The sequence below is a fragment of the Puma concolor genome, chromosome B4 (assembly GCF_028749965.1).
Source record: "Puma concolor isolate L17-30 chromosome B4, mPumCon1.1.hap2, whole genome shotgun sequence".
NCBI classification, from domain to species: domain Eukaryota; kingdom Metazoa; phylum Chordata; class Mammalia; order Carnivora; family Felidae; genus Puma; species Puma concolor.
Genome location: NC_141673.1, coordinates 12,121,702 through 12,148,528, shown reverse-complemented (window position 1 = coordinate 12,148,528; position 26,827 = coordinate 12,121,702). Strand labels below are relative to the sequence as shown.

Below are 26,827 nucleotides of genomic sequence, written 5' to 3'. Positions count from 1 at the left end.
TGAGAGCATAACTGGGGTCTGGGGGATTCTTAAATAAGGCAGGAAACCTAAAAACTAGGAAGGGGGGAAAAAAAAAGACATGTGGCTGTGTAAATTAGGAAGGAAAGGAGAAGGGAAGGGGGGAGAAATGGGCTTTAAAGTCAAAAGGAAAACCAACCAGGGAGAAAAGAACTGCCACAGACGAGACAGACAAGGGGTTGTCATCACTAACGTAAGAGTAGGCTATACAAATTCAGAAACACACCTGACAACAGAAAATGAGGCAAAGACTATACCTGAACAATTCACAGAAGATGAAATGTTCAATCGCAAATGACTGGTACCATCAAAATGTTCAATTTCACTAACAAATGGAAACACATAGTAACAGCAAAACAAGTCCAATTTTGATTAGTCATCTAATCAATAAAAAAAAAACCTGAACAGTTTTATTGAGGTGTAAGTGACATATACAACAAACCGCATCTACTTATTTGTACCGTGAGCCTTGACAATTACAACCCAAGTGCACCCATGAAATCATCATCATCTTCAAAACAGGAAGCATATCTACCCCAAATCTCCTCAGGCTCCTAATAATAAACAGGTATTACATTTGTAATGAAACCTACAAAAGTCTTCTTTTTTAACTTTTTTTTTTTAATGTTTATTTATTTTTGACAGAGAGAGAGAGACAGAATGTGAGGGGGCGAGGGGGGGAGAGAGAGAGGGAGACACAGAATCCAAAGCGGGCTCCAGGCTCCGAGCTGTCAGCACAGAGCCCGACGCGGGGCTCGAACTCACAGCCCTCACAGACCGTGAGATCATGACCTGAGCCGAAGCCGGATGCTCAACCGACTGAGCCACCCAGGTGCCCCGTTTTTTTTAATATAAAAGAGAATGACATGAAAAATGGAATCAGTAAGAGGAAGCCGAAATGCTAAAGCACTGAATTACTGTGCTATCCTCAAGAAAATGGTAGTGACATTATCTAGAGACAAAAATTTAGCACGGTCTTTCACTTCAAAGTTATAAGGCATCAAAATTCAGCTGTCTCCAGTGTCCAAGAACCATTTCTAAGTGGTACTAAGGAGTGCTTTACGTAAAAATCTTCCCTTTGTTTAGTTTTTAGAAATTATGCAAGGAAAACCTTGAATTTTTACCTATAATTTTTCAGGGAAAAGGTGTATCTTTGTCACCCATCACCATAGAAGTTCTTTTCATTAATTCTATCTAGGCTGGGGTATTATACACCACTTCTCCTCAGCTCTCCTGGGTGTCCGAAGAGAGAAATAAAATAACCCTCTCCCACCGTCAAGTCCCACAGGGCCGTATCCATATCTACCTGCCCACCTGCCTACCCGTTGCATGAGGCACACTGATTCCAATTTTTTCTAAATTTTCTAATTTATTTCTGAGAGAGACAGCGAGCGAGCATGTGCAAGCAGGGGAGGGGCAGAGAGAAGGGGAGACACAGAATCCGAAGCAGGCTCCAGGCTCTGAGCTGTCAGCACAGGGCCCGACACGGGGCTCGAACGCCTGAACTGCGAGATCATGACCGGAGCCAAAGTCGGACGCTTAATCGACTGAGCCGCCCAGACGCCCATGAAGCATGCTGCTTCAGAAGCCCTCATAGGATGTACTGGCCTAAAGTCAGATATGAAAGACACAAATTCACATTCAGGCAGACTGGTGAACGTAAGAGAGTAAAGACCACCAAAGGTGTCTGTAGATCTACACTCCAACTCCAGGCATAATATACAATCTTACCGTATGCAAGAAGGGTCTACTCAATAATCGGTAAGGCTAAAAGACAGTCTCCCGGTTATGATTAACATGGCAAAGGAGACTCGCTTTCCTCGCTCAGAGGTAGCTCCTTGTAGACTCACCTGCTCTGGCCTCCAGTCTCCACCGCCCCCCCCCCCCAGCCCTGCTGGGAGTGAGGTACCCGCACACTAGTTCACAGTATTGACTCTCCCACGGGGGCAGGCCTTACAAAGCTGGCCCAGTCAACTGAATAGCCACATCGATTAGCAGTGGGGGCTAGGGGAAGAAAGGTAAAAACATTTTATAGGATCTACGTGCACCTTTGGCGCTATGTGTTTCAAAGAAATACGAGGCAGGCGGAGGCTGAGCGGTTTCCTGAAAAAAGGGGAAATGTAAGTCTTTGCTAAAAGGTCAAAAAGAAACTCTCAGTAGATTATTTTGCTCCTTATAGGAAGGTCTTTTATTTTTGTGGAAAGAAAAACACATTAGGTTTATATGCTAAGGGAATGAAATTGGAATAGGAGTGATTCTGCGTTTTATTTCATACACTCTACAATGTCTGAAAGTCTCCCCAAGTATTTATTACTACTACTACTATAAATGTTAAATGGTTTCAGATTTCTATTAAATTTCCAGGCTATATTCCAAGGTTATAAGTTCAAAAGCGAAGTACTTTGGCCTCTGGGCAAACTATGAGATAATAGTTCACATGATCATTTCTAGGCAAGAATTTACCTCTATGTTTAATATGAAAATGTTTTGTTTTTAAAATCATAGGCTAATCATAGGTTTAGGTGTATGTCAGCTGAGAAAATGAATTATTAACTCTTACGCTCTACAAAACTAGACATGATTTCTCTTCTCCCTCATGTGGCAGTCTATAAATTTTTCCTTTCACAAGACTGACAGACAACAAAGAGTACTATATGCAAGTCAGGTTTCTATCTCACTTAACAAGAATCTAATAAAGATTTAATTTTAAAGCCCCTTTCTTCCCTAGAATATAAATTCTGACTTTTGTGAAAGATGAGAAGAAAAAACAAACTGTACTCCCTTTCAGTCCTTCGCACTGTCTCCCAGGGTAACGAAAGTTCCCTGAGAGCAGGTCTGCCGGCCCACCAAGTGGAGCACGCAACTTCAGGATTCGCTGTTGTGTGTGCCGTGGGTATTCCAGTCTGCTGATTTCACACCTCCCTCACGTTCATGCTCCAATGTCAGCTTTCCTGACCGCTCTATTGAAACTCTCGACCCCGATTACTGTCTTCTCATCTATAATAATACTGCATTTATTTCGTCTCCTCTGTTGGAACGTAAGTGAGAGGTTTTGCCTGTTCGACCCACCGATGCATCCCCAGCACCGAGAACGACGTCTGGCGTGGAGCCTCACGGCACTACTCTTACTTAAGGGGTTTGCATGAGCAGAATAATAAAACCGAACATCCAAGATGAAGAGTGGGCCCCAGTTTGTAGAAAGCTAACCGTGAGGACAGAAAGAACAGGTTACATCGAATCCTAATATCCACATGAATTTAGTACAGGAATGGACAGGAAATTATAAACAAAGCAATTCTTTGGTTAACTGGCCTTCCCATCAGCAACATAATTTACAACAATACTAAAAGTGAGATCTTCCAAATTTTCAAACAAAGCTACCTGCATTTCTAACGCTCTGGTTTAAAAAGTAAGAAGACACAAATGAGTGACAAAGCTGCTTTTCTAAAGTTATTTTTATTTTCTAAAAGCTGTTTATTTATTTAGGAAGTGTGAGTGGGGGAGGGGCAAAGGGAGACAGAGAGAGAATCCCAAGCCTGCTGCTTGGATTCTGCCCGTCCCCTGCGTGTGCACTCACTCCCTCTCTAAATAAAATTAAATAAATAGATAAATAAATAAATAAATAAAATACTTTAAAGCTATTTTTAAATCAGAGGAGGAGGAGACGAGGAGGAAGAAGGAGAAGAAGAAAAAGAAAAACCCTGAAGAGACCTACGTGAAACAGATAAATTTGGGATATAACATTATTTCATATTCAATAATCATTCAACAAACCAATTCGATACCCTGTGATCTCACTGTTGTTTTACTACCTACACAAAAGTTTAAGGAGAGATATAGTAAGAGGACAGAAAACAGTATTTTATTTCACATAGAATTCAGGCCAGTGTGACTCAACACTTTTTAGGGTGACATCTCTGATTAAAGCTCAAGGTGATGCCCAGAAAGGAAGGTAAGGGATATAGTGACTGATGACAGTGTTTTCAATGTATTATTCCCCAATACAAATTTGTTTATTCCATTACTTAAACACTACTTAAAATATTATCAAATCCACCTGAGACCCAATAAAAGCCACATTTTACCAAGAGCAATGCTGAAGTGTATGGTTAGAACATAATTTGAATCTCGGCTTTGCCACTTACTATAGCTGTAAACACTTAAATATGTTGTTACCTAACTTCCCTGCACTTCAGCTTCTTCATTTATACATTTTCTTAATGTTTATTTATTTTTGAAAGAGAGAGAGACAAAGGGTGAGCGGGGGAAGGGCAGAGAGGGAGACACAGAATCCAAAGCAGGCTGCAGGGTCCGAGCTATCAGCACAGAGCCCGATGTGGGGCTCGAACCCATGAACTGCGAGATCATCACCTGAGCTGAAGGTGGATGCTTAACTGACTGAGCCACCCAGGCGGCCCCCAGTTTCTTCACTGATAAAATAGCGATGTTAGTGCCACACCTTGTTGTAAAGAATTGGTAAGATAAAATGTGAAGCTGGGGTGCCTGGGTGGCTCAGTCAGTTGAGCCTCCGACTTCGGCTCAGGTCATGATCTTGCGGTCTGTGAGATCGAGCCCTGCGTCGGGCTCTGTGCTGACAGCTGGGAGCCTGGAGCCTGTTTTGGATTCTGTGTCTCCCTCTCTCTCTGCCCTCCCCCGCTTGTGCTCTCTCTCTCTCAAAAATAAACACTAAAAAAAATTTTTTTTCAAAGGGAGATCTTTCCATTATTCTCCTTTTACAGACCAAGAAACCAACGTTTAAAAGGGTTAAGTGTTTTACCAAAAAACCACTTAGCTAATACGTGGCATAAGCAGACTCAGATCCAACCCAATTCTAGGGCTGGTGCTGCTAGTCACTGAGCCATGTGGTATCTCCAGAGGGTTCTCTTTCTCACAGGCATGTCATACACAGCTCCCATCCATTAATCCTGTGTTGCAATGAGTCTGGACTTCTACATTCCCCAAATACGGTGCTTTCCCAAATCTCAGCCAGACTGCTATAGCAGGGATCAGTGCTGGTCCCCATGCGGTATTGCCTACCAAGAGGATTCATGCCTAATGAAAATGTAGCTGGACATCAAGGATCACCTCAAATAATCCCTTCTCCACGAAGCTATCCCTAGAAAGGAAGTACGACATAAAGCGCGGGTCAGCAGACTTTTTCTATAAAAAGCCAGATAGTATTTTAGGCCTTGCAGGCTGTCTGATTTCTGATGCAACTAACTACAGGACTCCACTGTTACAATGCAAAAGCAGCTGTAGACAGTATGTAAATGAGCAAGTACGGCTGTGTTCCAGAAAAACTTTACTGATGGGCACCGAAACATAAATTTCATCTAATTCTCACATCTCAAAATATTCTTCTTCTTTTGACTTTTTTTTTCTACCCATTTAAAAATGTAAAAATCATTCTTAGTTCACGAGCCTTACAAAAACACGCAGCGGGCCAGGTCTGGCCTGTAGGCCATAATTTTTGCACCCCTGGTGTAAAGGAAACAGATTAAGGTTTAGAGCCAAATGAACCTGGGGTTCAATCCTGACTTGGTAACCTGTTAGTTGTGTAGCTTTGAACAAGAAACTAAGCCCCGGTTTTGCACCTGCAACACAGACGTAACCGCCATCTACTGTGAGGCTAACACAAGACAAAGGACCAACGGTATCTAGACCAGGATCCAACTGAGCAGACTTTTAGCAAGTGTTGCACCCCCATTTCCAGTCAGAAGAATTTCCCTCCTCTCCTGTATTCCCATAGCACTTGGCTTGCACTACAAATGTGTACAAGATATTTAAATTCAAAGCCTTATACTTATCTCGGTAAGTGCCTTATCTCTCCTATTAAAAGCTTCTTTATGATGAGTGGCGACTGTTTTGTACACTGTAGAATCCCATACCGGGCCTAATAAATATTAAGCAATAAATAAAAATTTTAAATAAAGGATTAAGATGGGAAGTCACACACAGGCACACTACAGTAGCAAACTGCTTCGTTTGGCTAGAGAGGAGAGTGTAACTAATGAAGGATAACATATAATGAAACAAATGTTGTCTTGGGTTGATGTCAAATTGGAGAAGAATGTTGGGGTAGGAAGAGAGAAATGGTAGGGTACCATTAGGAGAGAAAAGAAATCAACATTTATGTGCTAGTGCTTTAGATTCACGATTTCCTTCAATCTCACAAACACAAAAGCTAAGAAGGACGTCTTTCACAGGGCGCCTGGGGGGCTCAGTCGGTTAAACATACGACTTCGGCTCAGGTCATGATCTCATGGCTCATGGGTTCAAGCCCCACACAGGGCTCCATGTGGACAGCTCAGAGGCTGGAGCCTGCTTCGGATTGTGTATCTCCCTCTCTCTCTGCCCTTTACCGCCCACCCCCTGCCCCCCGCTCTCAAAAATAAAGAGGAAACATTAATTAAAAAAAAAAAAAAATTAAAAAAAAAAAAAAAGAATGACATCTTTCTCCTTTCAATCACATGGAGTACCAGAGGTGATACATTACCATACATGGTCTTCCGGTATACAATGTGAACTCTGCTAAATGTTTTAATTCTAAAATCAAATACACAATCACAGCAAACGGTTCCTGTCACACAGAAAAAATGTGTAACCCAGGGGCCAAGTCTCAACCCCTTTATCCGTCTATTCCCTCACCCACAGCAATCTGAGAGCTTTGATTGCTACCTACCTACGGGTGACTTCGAAATATTTTTGGGTCCAACCATGTCCTCTCTCCCATGCTTTCATGGGATGCAGAGTAAAAACAAAAAAGAGCGTGAGCCTGAAAGACAGACCCGAGTTAAAATCCCAATCATACCATTACCAGGTACAGACGAATTACGCAAGCCTTTCTAGCCTGCTTCTTTAGCTGCAAAATGGACTGTTTACCATAGAGGCTGTGGCACAGATGCAAAGGGAGTAAGTGAAACTATGAATACAGTGCCAGACGTCTGACTCGATCGTACCCTGCATCCGGTTCTTCCGGGCGGCACTCTTCCTCCCCAGATCCCATCCCTCTGCCCTCCGTGTCCCACTTACACTGCAAATTCTGTGTGTCTAAAAAGTGAGTTTATTACGGTCTTTTCTTATTTCTGCTGGTTGAGTTAATCATGTTCCCAGTCTAAAAGACCTACTTGGAACCTCTCCCTTATCCTTTCTGATATTTTGCTCTATAGTGAGTATCCCAATATCCAAATCTGTTCGGTACGGACGGCTTTAACTAGTATTCCTTGGTAATGAAGAGCCATCAAAATAGGAGAATAGCAGAGTTGTAGCTCACGTAATGATAACAGGATGTGGGATATACTGGGGGGTTGGCAATTAGGGGGCAGAAATAAGGAGGTGTTTGTAGCATACTGGAGAAGATGTGGACCTAAGCAGGGTAATGGGGCCAAGAAAACGGAGTCAAAAGCTGCTGTGGGGGAATTTAAGGAACGTGGCAACCAACCAGTTATAGGCAATAGGCAGAACAAGATGGCTTTTTAAGATTTATAGTTGCAGACTCACTATTCAGGACCCACTCACCCACGCACTTTCATCAGTACTTGAAAGAAAAGTTTTCTCATTATTCACAAGTCACACTGCTTGGGGTAAACGAGTCTATGTTGTTATTGTTTCTTAAATATATTCTCTGTTATATGGAGTTATTCTGAGTATTACTTGAATCCGTTATTTACTGACATTTAAGCACCTACAACATCCTAGTCTTTAACATCAGGGGGAGGGGAGGCACAAGGGCAAAAATAAGATTTTGCTTTTTTTTTTTTTTTTAAGTTTATTTTGGGAGGGGGAGGGGCGGAGAGAGGGAGAGAGAGACACAATCCCAAGCAGGTTCCATATTGTCAGTGGGGCTCGATCTCACAAACTGTGAGATCATGACCTGAGTTGAAATCAAGAGTCAGACACTTAACTAAGACCCCCCAGGCACCCCAGATTTTCTTTTGTAGTACCAAATTTAAAAGGTGAGACAGGCATTTAAACTAATAATTACATCAACATCATTTGTGCTACAGAGCTAAGCATAAAGTACTCTAAGAGAACACAGAAAAAGTGGTCCCAAATAGAATTGTTTGCCTTAACTGTTGTAGGATAATTAAAGTCCATGGAATCTTGGAGAAAGAAGAGTATTTTTGTTTCTACCTTCCCATTTCTTTTTCTTTTTAATTTTATTTTAGAGAGAGAAAAGTGCACGCATGTGTGTGTTGCACACGCACGAGCAGGGGTGAAGGGCAGAGGGAGGAAGAGAGAGAATCTCAAGCAGGCTCCCCACCCAGTGCAGAGGGGGGCTCAATCCCACAACCCTGGGATCACGACCGGAGCCAATCAAGAGATGGACACTCGACGAACTAAGGCACTCAGCCGCTCCTTCCCATTTATTTCCCAGCCTCATCCTCATTTTTTCACTTTGGTAATCTCAAGTCCCACTTCTATACTTGATCTGCTATCTGCTGCTTCTAAGCAACAGGCTGCAAATCCTATCGCAAGAGAAAAGTTTCCCAATTCCTGTATTACATCTATGATCAGAATGAATCGCTGAAAGAAAGGGATCAATATGCATTTTATTTACACCTTCACAACAATGATCATTTTGTTGTTTAGGTAGAGGATCTTCTCACCAGTTTATCGTCCTGGCCAGGGTCACTTACCATTTTCGTCATGCTGTAGGAAAAATGGAAATTAATTCTCTAGCTTTGTAACCAAAAGAAAATACTTTTGCCTTGAAGTATTTTATTTTTTTTTAAACGTTTATTTTTGAGAGACAGAATAGAGCATGAGCAGGGGAGGGGCAGAGAGAGGGAGACACAGAATCCGAAGCAGGCTCCAGGCTCTGAGCAGTCAGCACAGAGCCTGACGCGGGGCTCGAACCCATGAACTAAGAGATCATGACCTCAGGCAAAGTCAGACGCTTAACCGACTGAGCCACCCAGGCGCCCCTGCCTTCAAGCATTTTACAAATTAGATAATTCGTACCTCCTAGAATTTGCCTGGATAGGCTCAGATCTCAAACCCTACCTGCCTCTGTAAAAAAGGGTTTATAAAAAGCACTCAGCTGACAGAGCCTAAGAAAAGGCTGGCCATTCTTCTCAGACCCTGTCCCAAAAGCCGGGGTGCCCACCTGATGTCTGTGACCCTCTCACAGAAAGATAAAAAACAGAACGCTGGATTTAAGATCAAGAATCAACCAAAGTAATTTATAAACCTCTGTAGAAGAACGATAGGCTAAGAAGACCTCGAGAAAGAAAACGAATGGATACGCACAAAGACAAAACAACACACATTTACCAGACATTCAGTGAAGTTCATTCTAGGGTCTTCATTTACCCCCACACTTAAAATTGGGCCGCCCCAAATCTCTGTCCTTTGGCATTTGAAATAACTCTGTATTGAACACAAACGTCCCCCTCTGCCAATCTAAAAACAGTGAGGTTATTATACTATTCCTGCCTCCTTTTGTTCTTCAAACTACCATAACCTGGAGGGAGGGCTGTGAAACAGAAGTGTTTCACCCTCTGAACACCTGGAGCTGAAAATATTAGTATCTAACAGTCCCGAAAATGTTTCTGATAGCAAAATAGGTTAGATAAAAGTCATGTGTTTTCTCTTTGACAGTGAATATAAATCATACCCAGAGCCATGACATGTCAGACAATCTGCAGGTAGATCTAGAACTGGAAGGAAAAGCCTACACAGGGAGACTCCCTGCAGCCTCTAGTTTGTGGGTTCAGGATCGGTTCAAACGGTTCATTCTTCATTTGGTTGTCCGTGACTGAGTAGATGGCTGGGATCCAGAGGAAATTCACAAGAACAGATTTAATGACTGTGTCATAATGATTATAGTAGTAAAAGGCCCATCACCGACTAAAATATTAAATTTAAGGGAAAGTATTATCCGATTCCAAGAAAACAGTCTAGGGACACATCTATTCCTGCTAAAGTCTCAGTAAGATCACTAACTCACGCAGTATGGACCCCCTCCTCTCTACTGTGCCACACACACCCACAGACTCATCTTTGACCTGGCTCCTTGAGAGTGAAGATTCCCACATTTAATTGTGCATAATGATCACCCTGGGAACATTTTTTTCTTGAGATCAAGATCCTTCCCCCCACAGATTATGATTCAGCGTGTTGTATCAGGGCCCTGGTACTTCAGGTACACGTGGTTTGGGAAACGCTGAGAGGCTTTGCTGGCATGAGAATTACGGTGACAGTAGGTGCTGCTAGAAAATGCCCTTAGCGACTACACTTCTAGAAGAAGGGCAGAGATTAGGGAGGGAGGAAGTGCTGAGAGGAAGGTAGTAGTGGCCCTAAATGTAAATTACCTCAAAGTAGAGGGATCTTCTTATATGGAACCTACAGATAAGAGAATAAAAACTAGTTTTTTTTTTTTTTTTAAATGCAAACCTACTGAAATGGAAGCCTAACAATGGTTCCTTCTTTTACAGTAGTTTTAACCAAAGGGCAGATGGAGTGCAGGAGGGGACCAAGTGCAATCCTGAGCCCGTGCAAAGAATAAATAAAAATAAAACAGGAAATACAATATATTGTACATTCATGTTTACAATAAAAATAATTTACAGGATCTAGCATATGCAAGTCTAAGGACAGGTATAGGCTTTGTATCCAAATCACTTGCCTTCAACACACACACACACACACACGCGTGCGCGCACACATACACATACACATACACACAGCTTTCAAATTACTCAGAAAAAAGGCAGGCTGACCTCTCCCCTGAGGCTGAGTTCTGCCATCTCAAAGCTATGAATATTTAAAGAGAAAAATAAATATTTCAGAATAGAGTCATTCAAACCAATAGTCTATTAGGTTAAAAACGACAAACCCTATAATAGTCTTAATGTCTCCAACCTCCTAAAAGCTCTTTCTTCCATATCTTCTGTAAGCAGTATTTAGAACCTCAAACTCCATGAATCATGTCTTCCACCCACAGGAGACAATAAGAAATACTCTGGTCCTGCTACCTGCTTCCTTGGAAACGGAAGGTCCCCACAGCCAATATGGTTGGTTGTCTATTCTAGTCAATATAATTGATTTATACAATTCATGGGTGATTATTCTTTTTCTTAACCAAATTTTCAATACAATTTAAATCAACTTACTCTTTATTTTGTCTTCATAGGCAATTAAGTTCATATCTTCTATACGTTAAACTGCAATATCCTTGAAAAAAAGCCGTTAACTCAGGTTCAGAATAAAATATTAGGAAGATTTTGTACTGCCTCCTGAATCAGAAAATATTGAATTATTCTTTATATATATAGCATTGGATGTTCTATTATAGTTTACTTCTTCAAATGAGTAAATCACGTAACATACAGTAAGAGACAAAATTTTTCCCTATACCCTTCCCCCAACAAAACTGCCTTCTGTCTGCAACCACAACTACATGATGGCTTTGTATTTCCTCTATTTACTTCACAAGTAAAGCCCCTACGTAGACCATGGGCTGAATCACATGCTGCTTCATCCATAGCTTCCTCATTAAATGATGAGCACACAGCAGTTGATGTTTAGAAAATGTCTGCTAATCGAATCGACCGGACAGTTGATTATCTGCTTCCGAAGCACTAAGTCTGTAAAACACATAAGAACCTTTTCTCTTTCTAGTTTTAGGAGTCTACAAAAAGCTCACCACGATATCAAGAATTGTTCTTAAATACTTCCCACAGAAGACAAGCGATTACAGTCCTGTATTCAACACACACGCTCATTGAAAGGCTGTGCGAGTATCTGCGCTCTGTGCACGGCAAACGGTGAACAGGCGCTTCCGCTCTCATCACCTCCCATGCAGGCTATTCCAAGAATCTCTCTTCCAGTCATTCTCCCATCTGCAAACAACCTCAGCCTAATCCATTTTTTAGAAGTTTATTTATTTTTAGAGAGAGAGAGCAGGAGAGGGACAGAGAAAGAATCCCAAGCAAGCTCCACACTGACAGCACAGAGTCTGATGCGGGGCTCAAACCTACGAGCCACGAGATCATGACCTGAGCGACAATCAAGAGTCAACACTTAACCGAATGAACCACCCAGGCAATCAATTTTTAAGCAGCTCCCAGGAAGATATCGTTAACTAACTCTCTTCTGAAAATTCTAGGCTCCTCGATGCCTACACTCTCAAGTCCAAAATCCTTCGCCCATCCAGTTTTGATTCTTGCTGCCGAGTATTTACTGAGTACCTATGAGGGGCGAGACACTTGGTTCTAGATGCTGGGGAAACAGCGACTACGAAGATGTTCCTACCCTTAGGAAGTTTACATTCTAGTAAGCAAAGACAAGTAAGAAACAGGCAAGCCACACAAGAAACAGATGGGGAGCCATGGAGGAAAATAAAGCAAGGAAAGGGGTTCAGGAGTACTGGGCTGGAGGGACAGAGGACCGCTATTTGACACCGGGGAGTCAGGGCAGGTTACGACCGAGCAGACACCTGAAGAATTTCAGAGAGCAAGCCGTGTGTCTGTCTGGGGGAAGACCACTGCAGACAAAGGGAACACAAGCGCAAAGCCTCAGATGTGAAAACGTACTCAGCTGACTCTAGGAAGTAGGAGCAAGGCGGCCTCGTGCGACTGAACCAGAATAAGCAAGAACAGAGTGGCAGGAGATGGAGAAAGGTGGCAGCGGGGAAAGAGAGGTGTTGGGTAGAAATCTTACCAAGCTTAAGGCCACTGCAGGGATCTGGGCCCTTCCTCTCCGGCGAGGGTTCTGAGCCAACTGACATGGTTAGGTTTAGGTTTCACATGGACCACTGGGCAAGGCAGAAGCAGGCAGGCCAGTTAGGAGGCTATAGTAATAACCCACCTGAGAGATGACAGAGGCTCAGCTGGGCCCAGGTGGCGCTCTTACGTGTATTACGTCTTGGAAAACACCTTGTGCTATCTCACCTCCAGTTTCTCTGCACCTGCCAGTCCTTCTGCTTAGAAAGCCGCTCTCCTTCCCACCCATCTGCCTAGCTTATACACATTCTTTAATATTTAGTCCGGTCATCCACTGTTCTCGGAGGCTTCTCTTACCTCCTCCAAATAGGAAAAAAAAAAAAATCACTCCCTCCGCGTATTCCCACTGAACCTAATACGTAACTCTACTACAGCACTTCTATTAAAATTATTTGTTTAGGGGCGCCTGGGTGGCTCAGTTGGTTAAGTGTCTGACTTCAGCTCAGGTCATGATCTCACGGTCCGTGGGTTCCAGCCCCGCCTCAGGCTCTGTGCGGACAGCTCAGAGCCTGGAGCCTGCTTTGGGTTCTGTGTCTCCCTTTCTCTCTGCCCTCTCCAGCTTGTGCTCTCTCTCTCTCTCTCTCTCAAAAGTAAACAAACATTAAAAAAAATTTTTTTTTAATTATTTGTTTACATATCTATCACCTCTGTAGAACATGGACTCTTTGAGGGCAGGTAACTGTCCAGGTCTAATCAATTGTTGCATCTCCGGTGACTGCCTTAAAAACATTCAATAAGTGCTTGTTAAAAGGGGGGAAAAAAAAAGAAATCTGTCCAGCCTAGTAGAGTGTATAAATAACTACAGGTTTTTGTTAATTTTTAAGAGATACAACCAAAATTAGGACAGGAAGAGACCCAAACCCACCCGGCATGGGGAAACACAGGGGACACGAGGAAGGGAACACCACAAACCCTGCAGGGCTTACAAGAGCTACAGCAGAGGGGCGCCTGGGTGGCGCAGTCGGTTGAGCGTCCGACTTCAGCCACGTCACGATCTCGCGGTCCGTGAGTTCGAGCCCCGCGTCAGGCTCTGGGCTGATGGCTCGGAGCCTGGAGCCTGTTTCCGATTCTGTGTCTCCCTCCCTCTCTCTCTGCCCCTTCCCCGTTCATGCTCTGTCTCTCTCTGTCCCAAAAATAAATAAAAACGTTGAAAAAAAAATTAAAAAAAAAAAAAAGAGCTACAGCAGAGCTAGAGGGAAGCAGGTCAGGGACCGTGTGCTGGGGTAATCCAAGGAGAGTCCGGGTCTGGCAGTGGCCCTGGGGGAGGGGGAGGAGCTCCTAGACCTCAGTCCCATGGGGCTGTATGCAAGCGGGCAGTGAGGTAGGAATGGGTGGGAAAGGAGAAAGGTTTGAGTCTACAAGTACAATTTTCTTAAAAGAAGATTCTCCTGATATAAACTACTAATTAGATTTTACCTTTCAATATCTGAAGTTCATTTTTTTTCCCCAAATGCATCCTAAAAGATCTTTCATAGTTATTTTGAGGGTGTTTTTGGCAATTTATTTTCCCTTTTTAAATTTAATTTTCACTTTTCTCAGATTAATGCATGTATACAATAGCAAATCAGATGGGTACAGAAGAGCTCATAATAAAAAGGAGCAGTCCCCTAATCCCTCCCTTTGCCAACCCTCTTGGGAATGACCATCTTTTAACAGTTTCTTGAAAGGCAGCGGGTCCGAGGCCAGAGGCTGCCACTGGAGTACCAATTCCTACTTCTCCAGGCTTAGATGACACATCACTCTAGACCTGGGCACACAGGATGTAGGACCTGGCCTCCCCGTTGAGGCCAATGAAGGCCAAGGCCTGTGTGAGCTAACTGTTCACATGGCAAACTCTGACCAAAGGGGGAGAAACAGATGAGTGGAAACCAGCAGATAAAATGCCTCTCCACACTCCCTTTGGATGGACCAGCAAGAGGAACAACAGTTCTACAGAACCCTTCTGAAAACTTCTACGGAAATCAAATACAGACGATCCCCAAATTAACGATGGTCAACTTTATGATGGTGTTAAAGAGATACGTATTCAGTAGAAACCATACTTAGAATTATGAATTTGGGTCTTTCCCTCGGCTAGATTGATATACAGGACGGTCTTCTCTCCTGATACTGGGCAGAGGCGGCCAGAGCTCCCAGTCAGCCATGTGATCACGGGGGACAACAACCTGGACACTGACGATCATTCTGCACCCAGACTGCGTTCTGTTTCTCAGTACCGTATTCGATGAATTACGTGAGACACTCAGCACTTTGTTATAAAACAGGCTTTGGTAGATGGTTTTGCTAACTGTAGGCTACTTAAGTGTTGTGAGTATGTTTAAGGTAAGCTGGGCTAAGCTAGGATGTTTGGTAGCATTAAATGCATTTAAATGCATTTTGACTTACCACACTTTCAACCTGCGATGGGTTTATCAGGGCATAACCCCATGGTAAGTCGAAGATCTGTAATCAACAACACCTATAACAAGGCTATGGCCAGCCCACCTTCCTTATTTCACTCCCCTTTCCTCATCCCTGCTTTCCTAGGACTGTACTCCCAACAGTATCAGTTGGTAAAGTTTTTTCTGCTTTTGGTTTTTTAATTGAGGTAAAATTGGTATGTTATATTCCTTTTAGGTGTACAACATAATAAATCATATTTGTATACACTACAAAGTGACCATAATCCTAATAAGTCTGATTATCACCTGGTACCATACAATTGACCCCCTTCCCCTCTGATAACCACCACCAATCTGTTCTCTGGATCTATGTTCATTCAGTCTTTTGTTTTTTTTAGAAATTGATCTTTTTAAATTTTAGAGGGGGGGGCAGGGGAGAAGGGGAGAGGGGGAGAGGGGGAGAGGGAGAGAGAGAGTCTTAAGCAGGCTCCACACCCAACGTGGAGCCTGACACAGGGCTCCATCCCACGACCCTGGGATCATGACCTGAGCCAAAATCAAGAGTCAGATGCTCAACCGGCTGAGCCACCCAAGCACCCATTTTTTGATTCCACATGTAAGTGAAATCATATGCCGTTTTCTCCTCTGGCTTATTTCATTTAGCACAATACCCTCGAAGTCCATCCTTGTGGTCACAAAGGGCAGGGTTTCCTTCTTTTTATGGCTGAGTAGCATCCCACTGTGTATCCAGGTATGTGTGTGTATCTCACACCTTCTTTATCCACTCACCCGTTGGGAGACACTTAGGTTGTTTCTGGATCTTGGCTGTTTCGTATGTAATTTAGCAGGTAAGGTTCTGTCTCCGTCTTCACTTTCTAAAGAACACTAAGGAAGCCTTCTGTCTTACCCCTTGTATCTTCCATCTTTGCGTCTTAGAGCTCTACATTTCGGGAGGTTATCTTCAATTTTATTTTCTATTTGTCTGTGGCATGTTTTCTTTTGACAGTCACATTCTTGATCTCCATCCCTCTTTTGCATTCTCACATTGCTCCCTTTTCATTATACCAGTAATGTTTATTTATTTTTGACAGAGAGAGAGAGAGAGAGAGAGAGAGAGAGAGAGACAGAGTGAGTGGGGGAGGGGCAGAGAGAGGGAGACACAATCCGAAGCAGGCTCCAGGCTCTGCCGTCAGCACCGAGCCTGATGCGGGGCTCGAACCCACAAACTGTGAGATCACGACGTAAGCCAAAGTCAGTCACTTAACCGACTAAGCCACCCAGGCGCGTCCCTTACCCAATAATGGGTTTATGAATGTATTAACTTCCTGAATCTGACTCCATTAGTTGGAATGTTGTGTTAAATGTTCCTCTATTTCTTGGGTTGTCTGTTTCCCCAGAGGGTCAGCTTTTCTTTTTGTTTTTCTTTGTGGTCTCTGTCATGCTGAAGGACCCTCTAATATGGCTAATGGTCTTCACGCACCAATGATCCAGGTATAAGGACTTGGTTAGCTGGTGTGGGTTTTCTCTGCTATTGTATAATCTGTTTTCTGACCAGTTCTCTCCCTGGAATTAAAATTCTAACTGGGAACTCAGTATGAGATTTAAAAAAAAAAAAAAAAAAAAAAAAAGAGCATGTCAACCAGTAGGCTTTGTTTTATTGCAAGCTGCTAGGAAAGTGTGGAATGATCTCCTCCCCAAGTATGGGACTCAAGGAAGGGGTGCCAATACCTAATACAGAAAGAATTACGTTCACTTTCCCCAAGCATTCCCGATCAAGTGCTTCAGAGTCAAACCCTCTGGTGTTTCTGGTTTTCCTTGTTCTGGTGCCGGAGAAAGGAGCCGCCACAAGTGCTGGCTACCTCCACTGGGAAGGCAGCGGAAAGGCTACGGAAATGCCACACGGTTGAAGTGATCCGTACAGAATACACCCAAAATCGCCATTTCCTATTCCTTCTTCACTCTCGCTGAGTCCAGAGCCTCTCTGGGGTTCCTGCTGGAGAGACTGGCCTACACACCCCTAGCCGCTCCTATACTCATTGTTAGGCTTTAGCTTCCGCTCCATTTATCCATCAGTTGGTTCCCGTTTGCTTTAATTTCTCCAGAAATTTGTTTAACTCTCTTGTTCATTAGTAGTATCGCTCTTCGCCCTTTGCTGTCTGCTGTTACTGGTTTACATTTACACTTCTACACTGCTGTCAGTGGGCTCTTACAAGAGATGGGGGCTGCAGGAATGTCCCAGAACTTGACCCAGAAGTCATGATTTTTTTTCTGCAAAAGATTTCAACCATAAGCAAGCTCTAGAATTCAAGTTCCTTTTCTTTTTTAATTTAAATTTTAGTTAACATCAGGTTCCTTTTTAGCCTTCCTAAAGAACATGGGGTAGTGAATGTCGTCGTTTCTTTAACCCTTTAAGAACACCGAGATTCACTGAAAGCAAACTGGAGAAGCTTAAAGGAAAATGAGAAGAGCTTACTACAGTTCTTGCAACATCCTTGTCCTGACGCTTTAGTAAATTATATGCATTTGGAGTACAGGAAGCAAAGCAACTCAGGAAGTATCAGAACTACTATTTTTTTCTCTGACTTATTTCATTTAGCGCAGTACCTTCAAAGTCCAATCATGTGATCACGAATGGCAAGGTTTCCTTCTTTTTATGGCTGAGAGGTATTCCACTGTGTATACATGTATGTGTGCACCATAAGTCACAGTCCACATGTCACCTACAAGCTCACTCAGCACCACGTCTGAATCGTGACAAATATAAAAGACCTTCATGAGTCTAATCACTCTCAGAAAACAAAACAAAACAAAACAAAACAAAAATCAAGTACTTGCCAATTAGAACACCTAATTCTTCACCTCCCGCCTCCTTCACAAACACAACAGGGACCAAGATCAGATGGCGGTCTAAAGGGAGAAAAACATTTCCCGGTACCTACACCTCTCTACCACGTGGATCAATAAGGCCTGCCATAGACTCTGACCCTTCGGTCAGAATAGAAGGGCAATGAAATATAAACTAGTGACTGCCATGTTTAATCCTGGACCACAGCGAGACAAAGAAACCTAGAGAAGGAATTAGAGTCCTGTGTTGGAAAAGTTCATCCAAAAAGTGATCGCAAATAAGGTGTTATGCTAAAACAGGAAAACCTGTCCCAGAGTAAAAGAGGATAATCAACTTAAGGAAGAAGGTATGCAGAAAACCCAGATTGGAGATCCAAAATCTGTTCCTAAGAGAACCCAAAGGCGGTCTAAACTTCAATAGGGCTTAGCGATGAAACACTCTCAGATTTCACTCTACACTTTTTTTTGGTTTTTTGTTTGTTTTTAATTTCATTTTAAGAAAGAGCACAGGTGCACAAGTTGGGGGGTGCAGAGAGGGGTGGGGGAGAGAATCCCAGGCAGGTTTTGCACTGTTAGCGCACAGCCCCATGAGGAGCTCGAACTCACAAACCGTGACCCCATAACCTGAGCCGAAGCTGGACACTTAACCGACTGAACCACCCAGGCACCCCTCACTCTGCACTTTTTATCTTTCCATGTCAAACCAACTGCTCAACAAACAAAGACAAAGAAAAATCTTCAAGCATCTTTAAACAGAAACAATCAAAGGGCATGTTTATTTCTTCTTCCTACTTACAATCTTCCTCACCTATAACTGCATTGTTACCATTATCCCATCAACTGGACTATCGAGCTTCATTCAAGAATTATTTTTCCAGGGATGACTCAGGGGCTCAGTCGGTTGAGCATCCAACTCTTGATTTCAGCTCAGGTCATGACCCCAGGCCCTGCGTTGGGTTCCCTTTGTCCCTCTTCCCGGCTTGTGCTAAGATAAACAAATAAAAATAATTTAAAAAGAATAATTTTCCAGCAAAGAATTCCCAAGATACACAAGTTGAGCTTTTTACTCATTTTAAGATTTTTCCCTTTTAGGAATGAGGAGTAAAAGAACTTGATATTTTCGCCTTTACAGACTAAACATCTGTTGTTAAAGGTCTGAACTCCCCAGGAGGATGTTCTGACAATAGAAAGAACACCAGACAGGGACTATGGAAAACTGAGTTCTAGCTCCAGTTCTGCCATTACTGTGCCAAATGACCTTGGACAATTCACCTCCTCTCTGCATCCACATCCAGATTTGTAAACTAAAGTTGAGTTGTAAGAATCAACGATTCTATGATAAAGAAGCCTTACCCAAGGGACAGAATGCACTAAAAAGGAAGAAACATTAGGCTCATTACCATGTGGAACAAAGTATTTTCTCTGCAACAGAGACAGTCAACAGAGTGCCATTAAGTAGTTTATCTGCTCTCCCGCCCAAAGTGGCTAAGAGCTACTGTAATAAGGCAACACTTTCATTTCTCTCTTATCCTGTACAAATGCTCCCATATGATTACTAAACCATCAAACTGTAAAACCTCTGTGCTGCGATAAAATTTCAGGAAGCTAATGCTGTGTACAGAATTGTCAAATTGATCAATTCTGTACTTTCCCAAAGGAACCCAAGACTCCAAGAAAATGAGCAGACATTTCTGAAGGTTTTGGCTAAAGGTGAGTTATAAAGATACATAAAGAAAAGGTGAGGGGCGCCTGGCTGGCTCAGTCGGTGTAGCATATGACTTGATCTCAAGGTCGTAAGTTCAAACTCCACGCTGGGTATAAAGGTTACTTAAAAAAATAAAATCTTAAAAAAAAAAAGAAGAAGAAGAAGTTAAATAAACATTAAGGCCTATATTCTTCATATTATGCTTCAGGTAATGGCTATCATCAAAAAAGGGGTATAAACAGCACAAATTTTGGAAGATAAACATGGGTTCTAACCCGGGCTCTGCCATGTACAACCGTGTGACTTTGGAGAAATCATTAAATCTCTCAATGCCTCAGTATTTTTATTTGCAAAATAAGAGAGGGGATAGCTACCTAAATGGGGCATCCATAAGAATGAACTGAGATCGTGAATACATAATTCTTTGTTTGACTTACACACACACACACACACACACAGCTAACAACCACTATTTGTGAAGGAAGAAGACAAAAGGGAAAGAGAATATAGTTCACAACGTGAGACCTAACAGCTGAGCTGTAACTTTAAAGATCTTCATACTCCTTTTCACATAAATAGTCACATCAGCATAAATGTTGGGGGGTGGGGGGACAACCACATTCTTCTCACTTTATATAAAAGCATAGGCAAAGTGAGATTAACCCAAACAAAACACATACGTCCCCAGTTTCTCAAAAATGCCTCCTGGCTCCTCAAGAGAGGACAGCATATGAAAGCAGACACTTGGGTGAACTTTTGCTCAAGTTGCTACACTAGCAGATGACAGACAACCATTTCATCCAACGTTAGGAAAACTCCAAGCAGTGCCACCCACATTCTTTGATACGTGCAACAACGTGTTTCGTTCCACAGCACCCTCTCCCCACTGAAATTCCTAGAGAACCTGAAAACCAATGAAAGAGCAATGGTTAAAAGTCTAACTACTGAGGCATTCTAAAATAAACATTAAAAAAAAAAAAAAAAACAGAAACACTATTTTTCCTGTGATCCTGTCCATGTATTTTTGTTAAAGAACTATTTTTAGGGGCACCTGGGTGGCTCAGTCGGTTAAGCGTCTGACTCTTGATTTTGGCTCAGGTCATGATCTTCACGTTTGTGAGCCTGAGCCCTGAGCTGATAGTGTGGAGCCGCCTTAGGATTCTCTCTCTCCCTCTCTCTCTCTGCCTTTCCCCGGCTCTCTCTCTCTCTCTCTCTCTCAAAATAAATAAACAAACGTTTTTGAAAAATTAAAAAAAAATAACTATTTTTACCTTTAATTAGAGAGTCCTAGACTCTCTCTGAAATTATTCTACCACTGCGTCTCATTCAGTACTCTAGAATTTGGTTCTAAACTGAGACAACGTCTTGCATAATGCACACACACGCACATGTGCGTCCACCAGAGCCATTCGTCTCACCCTTTCTGCTGCTGCCAAGCTTTCCAAACTCTTTCCTCATCTGAACTTCTAATGGTAGTTTACTGACATCATATTCATGTAATCTACCATGCTCCACCTCGTATTTTGATTATTTATACATACTATGCATTCTCCAATACTCCCGGAAATTACTGTTCAATTGAGTTTTCATTCATAAATTAGGAATATGTTAAATGAGATACCACTTAGCTTTCAATTAAAAATAAGTGGTTTCCTTCGGCTTCCAATCAAGGTGAAGTGACAAGAACCAGACAGACTTCTCTTGCTGCTCCAAAAAAACCCAGAACAAAATACATGACGTACAGCACTCGAGACACTGTACAGGAGGCAAAGAAGGACACTGATCCCTCAGACAGGAAAAACCAAGGTGACCTTTATAACCGCCCAGCTTACTGCCTGGAGAAAGTTTCCAGGCTGTGGCACAGAGAGAAGCGAGAGCCAGGTAGTCCCCATGAACTGAAGACAGTGAGCTGTAAGTGCAGGGAAGCCAAGACGGCTGGAGTTCACAGGGAAGAGCGCCAGAGAAAAAAAGAAAGCTGCACAGAGAGAGAACTCCGAAGATGCGCACGGGGCTGCCCTCAAATATTCAGCTAAGTCATGATCACTGCACGTTCTGTGAGGAGCTACCTTAGGCTGGGGAAATGTCCACCTGAAGGAGGTGGAGGGAGTAATGCCAGGAGATCACACAGTGCCATCAACAGAGCCTGTTTCCCCATGATGAGTGTGCAAAACCTGGTTATTTCGGAAACATCAGTTAGAGTACTAAGAACCTCAACAGTGAGGTAAAACTAACCAGAGACTAAACACAGCTCTGGCCCTTTCTAACACAACTTAAAAAAACAAGACCTGAAAGGAGCAAACCATTTTTCAGAAACTCAGCGGTGGTGTAGACAAAGCTCAAGAGTATTTATTGAAATAGATACGTATTATATCTAAGCCTCCAACAAGGTAAAAAATTCAGTGTCTGGCATCTAACCAAACATTACCAGGCAATGTAAACAAGCAGAAAAATACAATCCATAATGAGAAAAATCAATGGTAACTGATCCAGAACTAATACAGGTGTCAGCATTAGTGGACGAGGATATTAAAACATTTGTATTCCACGTGTTCAAGAAAAATTCTATGTAAAAGAAACACCGAGCATGTTAAGAGACATGAAAGATAAAGATATATATATGATCCACATCAAATGCCAGAGGTGAAAACTGTATTGTCTGAGATTTAATGGAAAAAGGCAACAACTACACACTGGATTGGATTAATGGCAGATTAGACACTCCAGAAGAAAAGATTAGCACACTTGATAATACCACCAAAGAAACTAACCGAAAGGAAATACACGGAGAGGAAAAAAGACCATAAAACAATGAACAGGGAGCCTTGAAAATGACATGGAATGGAAAAAAAAGAAAGAAAGAAAGAAAGAAAGAAAGAAAGAAAGAAAGAAAGAAAGAAAGAAAAGAAGAAAATGACACAGAATGGTCATAATCTAATACGTATCTGTATTGGACAGCTTTTCAAAAGCAGTATGCTAAGAATCTAACTCTTGGCCATCTCGAGTAGAAGGAAAAGAAGAGAGGGAGGTGGCAGCACTCTAGTTGCCAAACCCTAAAAGGTCACCACCACCTTTCCCTTTCTCTTTGCCCTTCCCACACTGGGTGGGTTAAAGACCTTCTTCCCCCTTTCCTGACTTCCCAGGAGACCAGAGCTCCTATGGCACTTACCTGCTTGCTATCTTCTGGATACATGTTGCCTTCCACTGAAACATCTATAAGAGATTTCCCCAAATAGCTGTTTACTCCAAAATCCTCCTTTCTTCTAGCCAAATAAAGCATCCGTTTCTAAAATGACATTTATATTTTAAATATTAACTGATTTAAGTAATAAGCATGAGGATATATGTGATTACCCAATTTAACTCTCCTGTTTTCATTTCCAAAGAGAACCCTGCCTATGAAGTAACAGGTTAAAATTCATTAATTCAATCGCGAAGTATTTACTAGATACTGAATCGAACCAGATGTGACAATGAACACAGGCGATACGGTCGCATTCCTGAAAGAAGCTAGTCTGACGGGAAAAAACAGATAAATATACTCACAGAGACAGTATTACTATAGCATGGGCTGAGAGAGCATCGCATACACGATGCCAGTCACAATAAAGGGACAACCCTGAGAGGGGGGCAGGCTTTCTGAAGGAGGTGAAGTCTAAGCTGAACCTTTAAGGCAAGAAATCAATCACGTTCGTGAAAAAGGTATTCTGGCTCAATGTAATAGTATATGAAAAACTGTATGAAAAGCAGGAAGGTATAAAACACAGCATACATGGGGATATGCCTTAGATTTGGGGATAGAATGGAGGGATAAAGGAAGAAAGGGGGAAGAAATCTTCCTATTTTCTGGGGGAAAGTGAGAGAGCAAGTCAAGGGTTTCACGCTAACAGAGATGAAACCATGTCAGAACTGCCGGGAGCTGTGTCCCTGTCCCTTTCGTCCCTGTCCCCTTTCTAGGGGAAAACATTCCCTCTATTAGCAGGTAGGGAGGACCTCCATCCTTCTCAGTCGGGGGTTGGCAAACTGTGGCTTCCCCCACCAGTTTTTGCACAGCCTAAATGCCAAGCGTGGTTCTTACATTCTTAAACAGCTGGAAAAAAAAAAAAAAAAAAGTGAAAAGCAGAATATTTTGTGACACATGGAAATTATATGAAATTCAAATTTCAGTGTCCATAAATAAAGTTTTACTGGAACACTGCCACACTCCTTCGTTTATGTATCGTCTAGGACTTCTTTCACGTTTCAACAGCAGGGCTGGCTAGTTGGGACAGAGACAGCATGGCCCGCAAAACCAAAAATATTTACTATCAAGCCATTAGTGGAAAAAGTTTGTGGATTTCTAGGTTTCAAAGTCTCAACTCCATCACTTCCGTGTCAGTTTGTCTCTTCAGAACTTTTTATAAGGAATCTCATAATCAATATTAGATGAAAGAATACAGTTCTATTATTTGTGGATGTGAAAGTATTGTAATTTCAAAAAATAATCACTGATTTCCATTTCCATATTGTCTACTTAAATATTCCTTTATACGTGAACTATCAAATTCTGACTGCAGAACTTTATCCTGTAATTGTGAATGAATCCAATATCATCAGTTATAGGATTTCAAGTTACAAGTTTAAAAACTGCATTCATTTCCTCTTGTTTATAGCAAGTCTAGCCATCCTTATTTCCTGAGCTTTAATTAAATAAGAAATATCATTCTAACGTTCTGAAACTGATAGCCCTTGGAAAGAATTCAAGAGGCTGATGAAAAGAATCTGCCAAAGGAGGGTGACCTAAGAGTATTTCTATGATATTTGACTTATACTAAGTATTATTACCTCAGAATATCTTCCAAGAGCTGAATTCATCTTTTGGTTGTGTTTTACCTCTATTTTCGATAGAAAAACAAGATCATGTTTTCCTGCTGCTACTAACTGAAAAGACTCTTATAATCCCGGGTTTTGTTTTTTCCAACAAATTTTTTTGATACAATCACAACATCTCAAGCGAAGTGGTATTTACTTTTGTGGATTTTTGGTATGTCATTTGTCAGTCCAACTGTCATCTCTGAAACAATATTCCTAAAAAATAAGTTAAAAAGAAATGAAAATTTCATGATTAGTAACCTTTGAGGGATCTGGGTTAAGACCCAGGTTAGAAGACAGGTATGTTCGGGGTGCCTGGGTGGCTCAGTTGGTTAGGCGACCAACTTCGGCTCAGGTCATGATCTCGCAATTTGTGGGTTCGAGCCCCGTGTCGGGCTCTGTGCTGACGGCTCAGAGCATAGAACCTGCTGCAGGTTCTGTGTCTCCCCCTCTCTCTGCCCCTCCCTTGCTCATGCTCTGTCTCTCTCTCAATAATAAATAAATGTTAAAAAAAATTTTTTTTTTGAAAGACGACAGGTAGGTTCTTGCCAAACAGCTGACAGCTGCATGCATGGCTTACAATGGAAAAGAGAAATAACATTCTACTTAGGAGATGAGATACCCTCATTGATCAATAAGCTCTGAAAACGGAGTGAAGTCAAACCTGTCACAAAACAAAATTTGTAACAGAGATCTGGTCCTCAATACTCATAATTGATAGTTTACTTAGCAGAATGATAAACCATTCACATAAATCAAGGTAATTAGTCCAGTATAGCTAAATCTCTGGCAACGGGAGGTTTTCGTATCTGTGAGGACTAACACAAGGAAGTAGGTTAAGAAATGCAAAGAGAACAGAGGATTAAAGGGAACACTCAGCAGTTATCTTCAAATACTTGGCTTTTATGAAGAGAGATTAAGTTCTGTGCGACTCTGGACGACAGAACCAGGGGACAGTGAGAAAAGCATAATGAAAAGACATTTTAGCTCACCGTAAGGAAAACTCTCCTACTTTTGAAGGGCCAACAATGGAACTGTTTATCTTATGAGGCTGCTAGTATCATGGAAGAGAATGCAGACCTGGAATGACATAGATTTCAAGCTTGAAACCTATCTCTGTCCGTATCTAGTGCCGCCCAGTGGTCTGACCTCTCAAATCTCAGTCTAATGGATGGGAAAAACACCACGGATCTCAAAAAGAGATTGGCAAGTGATATGATACGCCCATGATAATGATTTATGTATATGTAAATGTGATGTGTATGTAAAACTGGTGTCAAGCAGGTAAGCAAAAACAAAAAAATTTGTTTTAATAACAGTCATTATTAGTGGTGTTAAGAACAGAGAAGCCAGGGGCGCCTGGGTGGCGCAGTCGGTTAAGCGTCCGACTTCAGCCAGGTCACGATCTCGCGGTCCGTGAGTTCGAGCCCCGCGTCAGACTCTGGGCTGATGGCTCAGAACCTGGAGCCTGTTTCCGATTCTGTGTCTCCCTCTCTCTAACCCCTCCCCCGTTCATGCTCTGTCTCTCTCTGTCCCAAAAATAAATAAACGTTGAAAAAAAAAATTAAAAAAAAAAAAAAAAAAGAACAGAGAAGCCAGAGACAAACTCTCTGGGGTTTAAATCCTGACACTGCCTCCCTGGGCAAGTTACTTAACTTTTCTGAATCCCTGTTGCCTAACTTCTTTCTTATTTTTTAATATTTATTTATTTATTTATTTATTTATTTAGAGAGTGAGCACACACGTGCACACACGGGCAGGGGAGGGGCAGAGACAGAGGGAGAGAGAGAATTCCAAGTAGGCTCCATGCTGTCAGCATGGAACCCAACACGGGGCTCAAACCCACAAATGGTGATGAGATCATGACCTGAGCTGACATCAACAGTCAGATGCTTAACTGACTGAGCCACCCAGGAGGCCCCCATTTCTTCTTAATTCCTACAATATGGACATTAACGGCACTTATAAGGCTGCTAATGGGAATAAATGCCTTAATATACACAAGGCACTGACAAAAGTGCCTAATACATAATATGTACTCTGTAATATTATCTGCCACTATAAAATAATACTATTACAATGGATTCATTTTATTCATTAGTAAATTCCCTGCTTTTTCAAGTACAATTGACCCTTAATGGGAGGGTAGGGGTGCTGACCCTGCCTCCGCCCCCACATTGTCAAAAATCTGCATGTAACTTTTTGATTCTCTAAAGCCTTCACTAATAGTCTTCTGTTGACCAGAAGCCTTACTGTTAACATGAACAGTCAATGAACACGTTTTGTATACTGTATGTACCATG

At 42.1% G+C, this 26,827-nt stretch overlaps 1 protein-coding gene across 27 annotated transcripts in view; it reads right to left on the bottom strand.

Annotated features, from left to right (window-relative positions):
- The window catches only part of RBFOX2 (RNA binding fox-1 homolog 2), a 289,602-nt gene that overhangs the window by 70,302 nt on the left and 192,473 nt on the right, over positions 1-26,827 (bottom strand). The window contains exon 1 of one of the 27 annotated variants that reach the window (XM_086712402.1): positions 22,843-22,881. The exons of the other annotated variants lie outside the window; for them this stretch is intronic. Coding sequence (XP_086568528.1) covers positions 22,843-22,866 — 24 coding nt within the window. The 5' untranslated portion in view covers positions 22,867-22,881. Of the gene's footprint in view, positions 1-22,842; positions 22,882-26,827 lie in introns of those variants that run through there. 27 annotated transcript variants of the gene reach the window in all.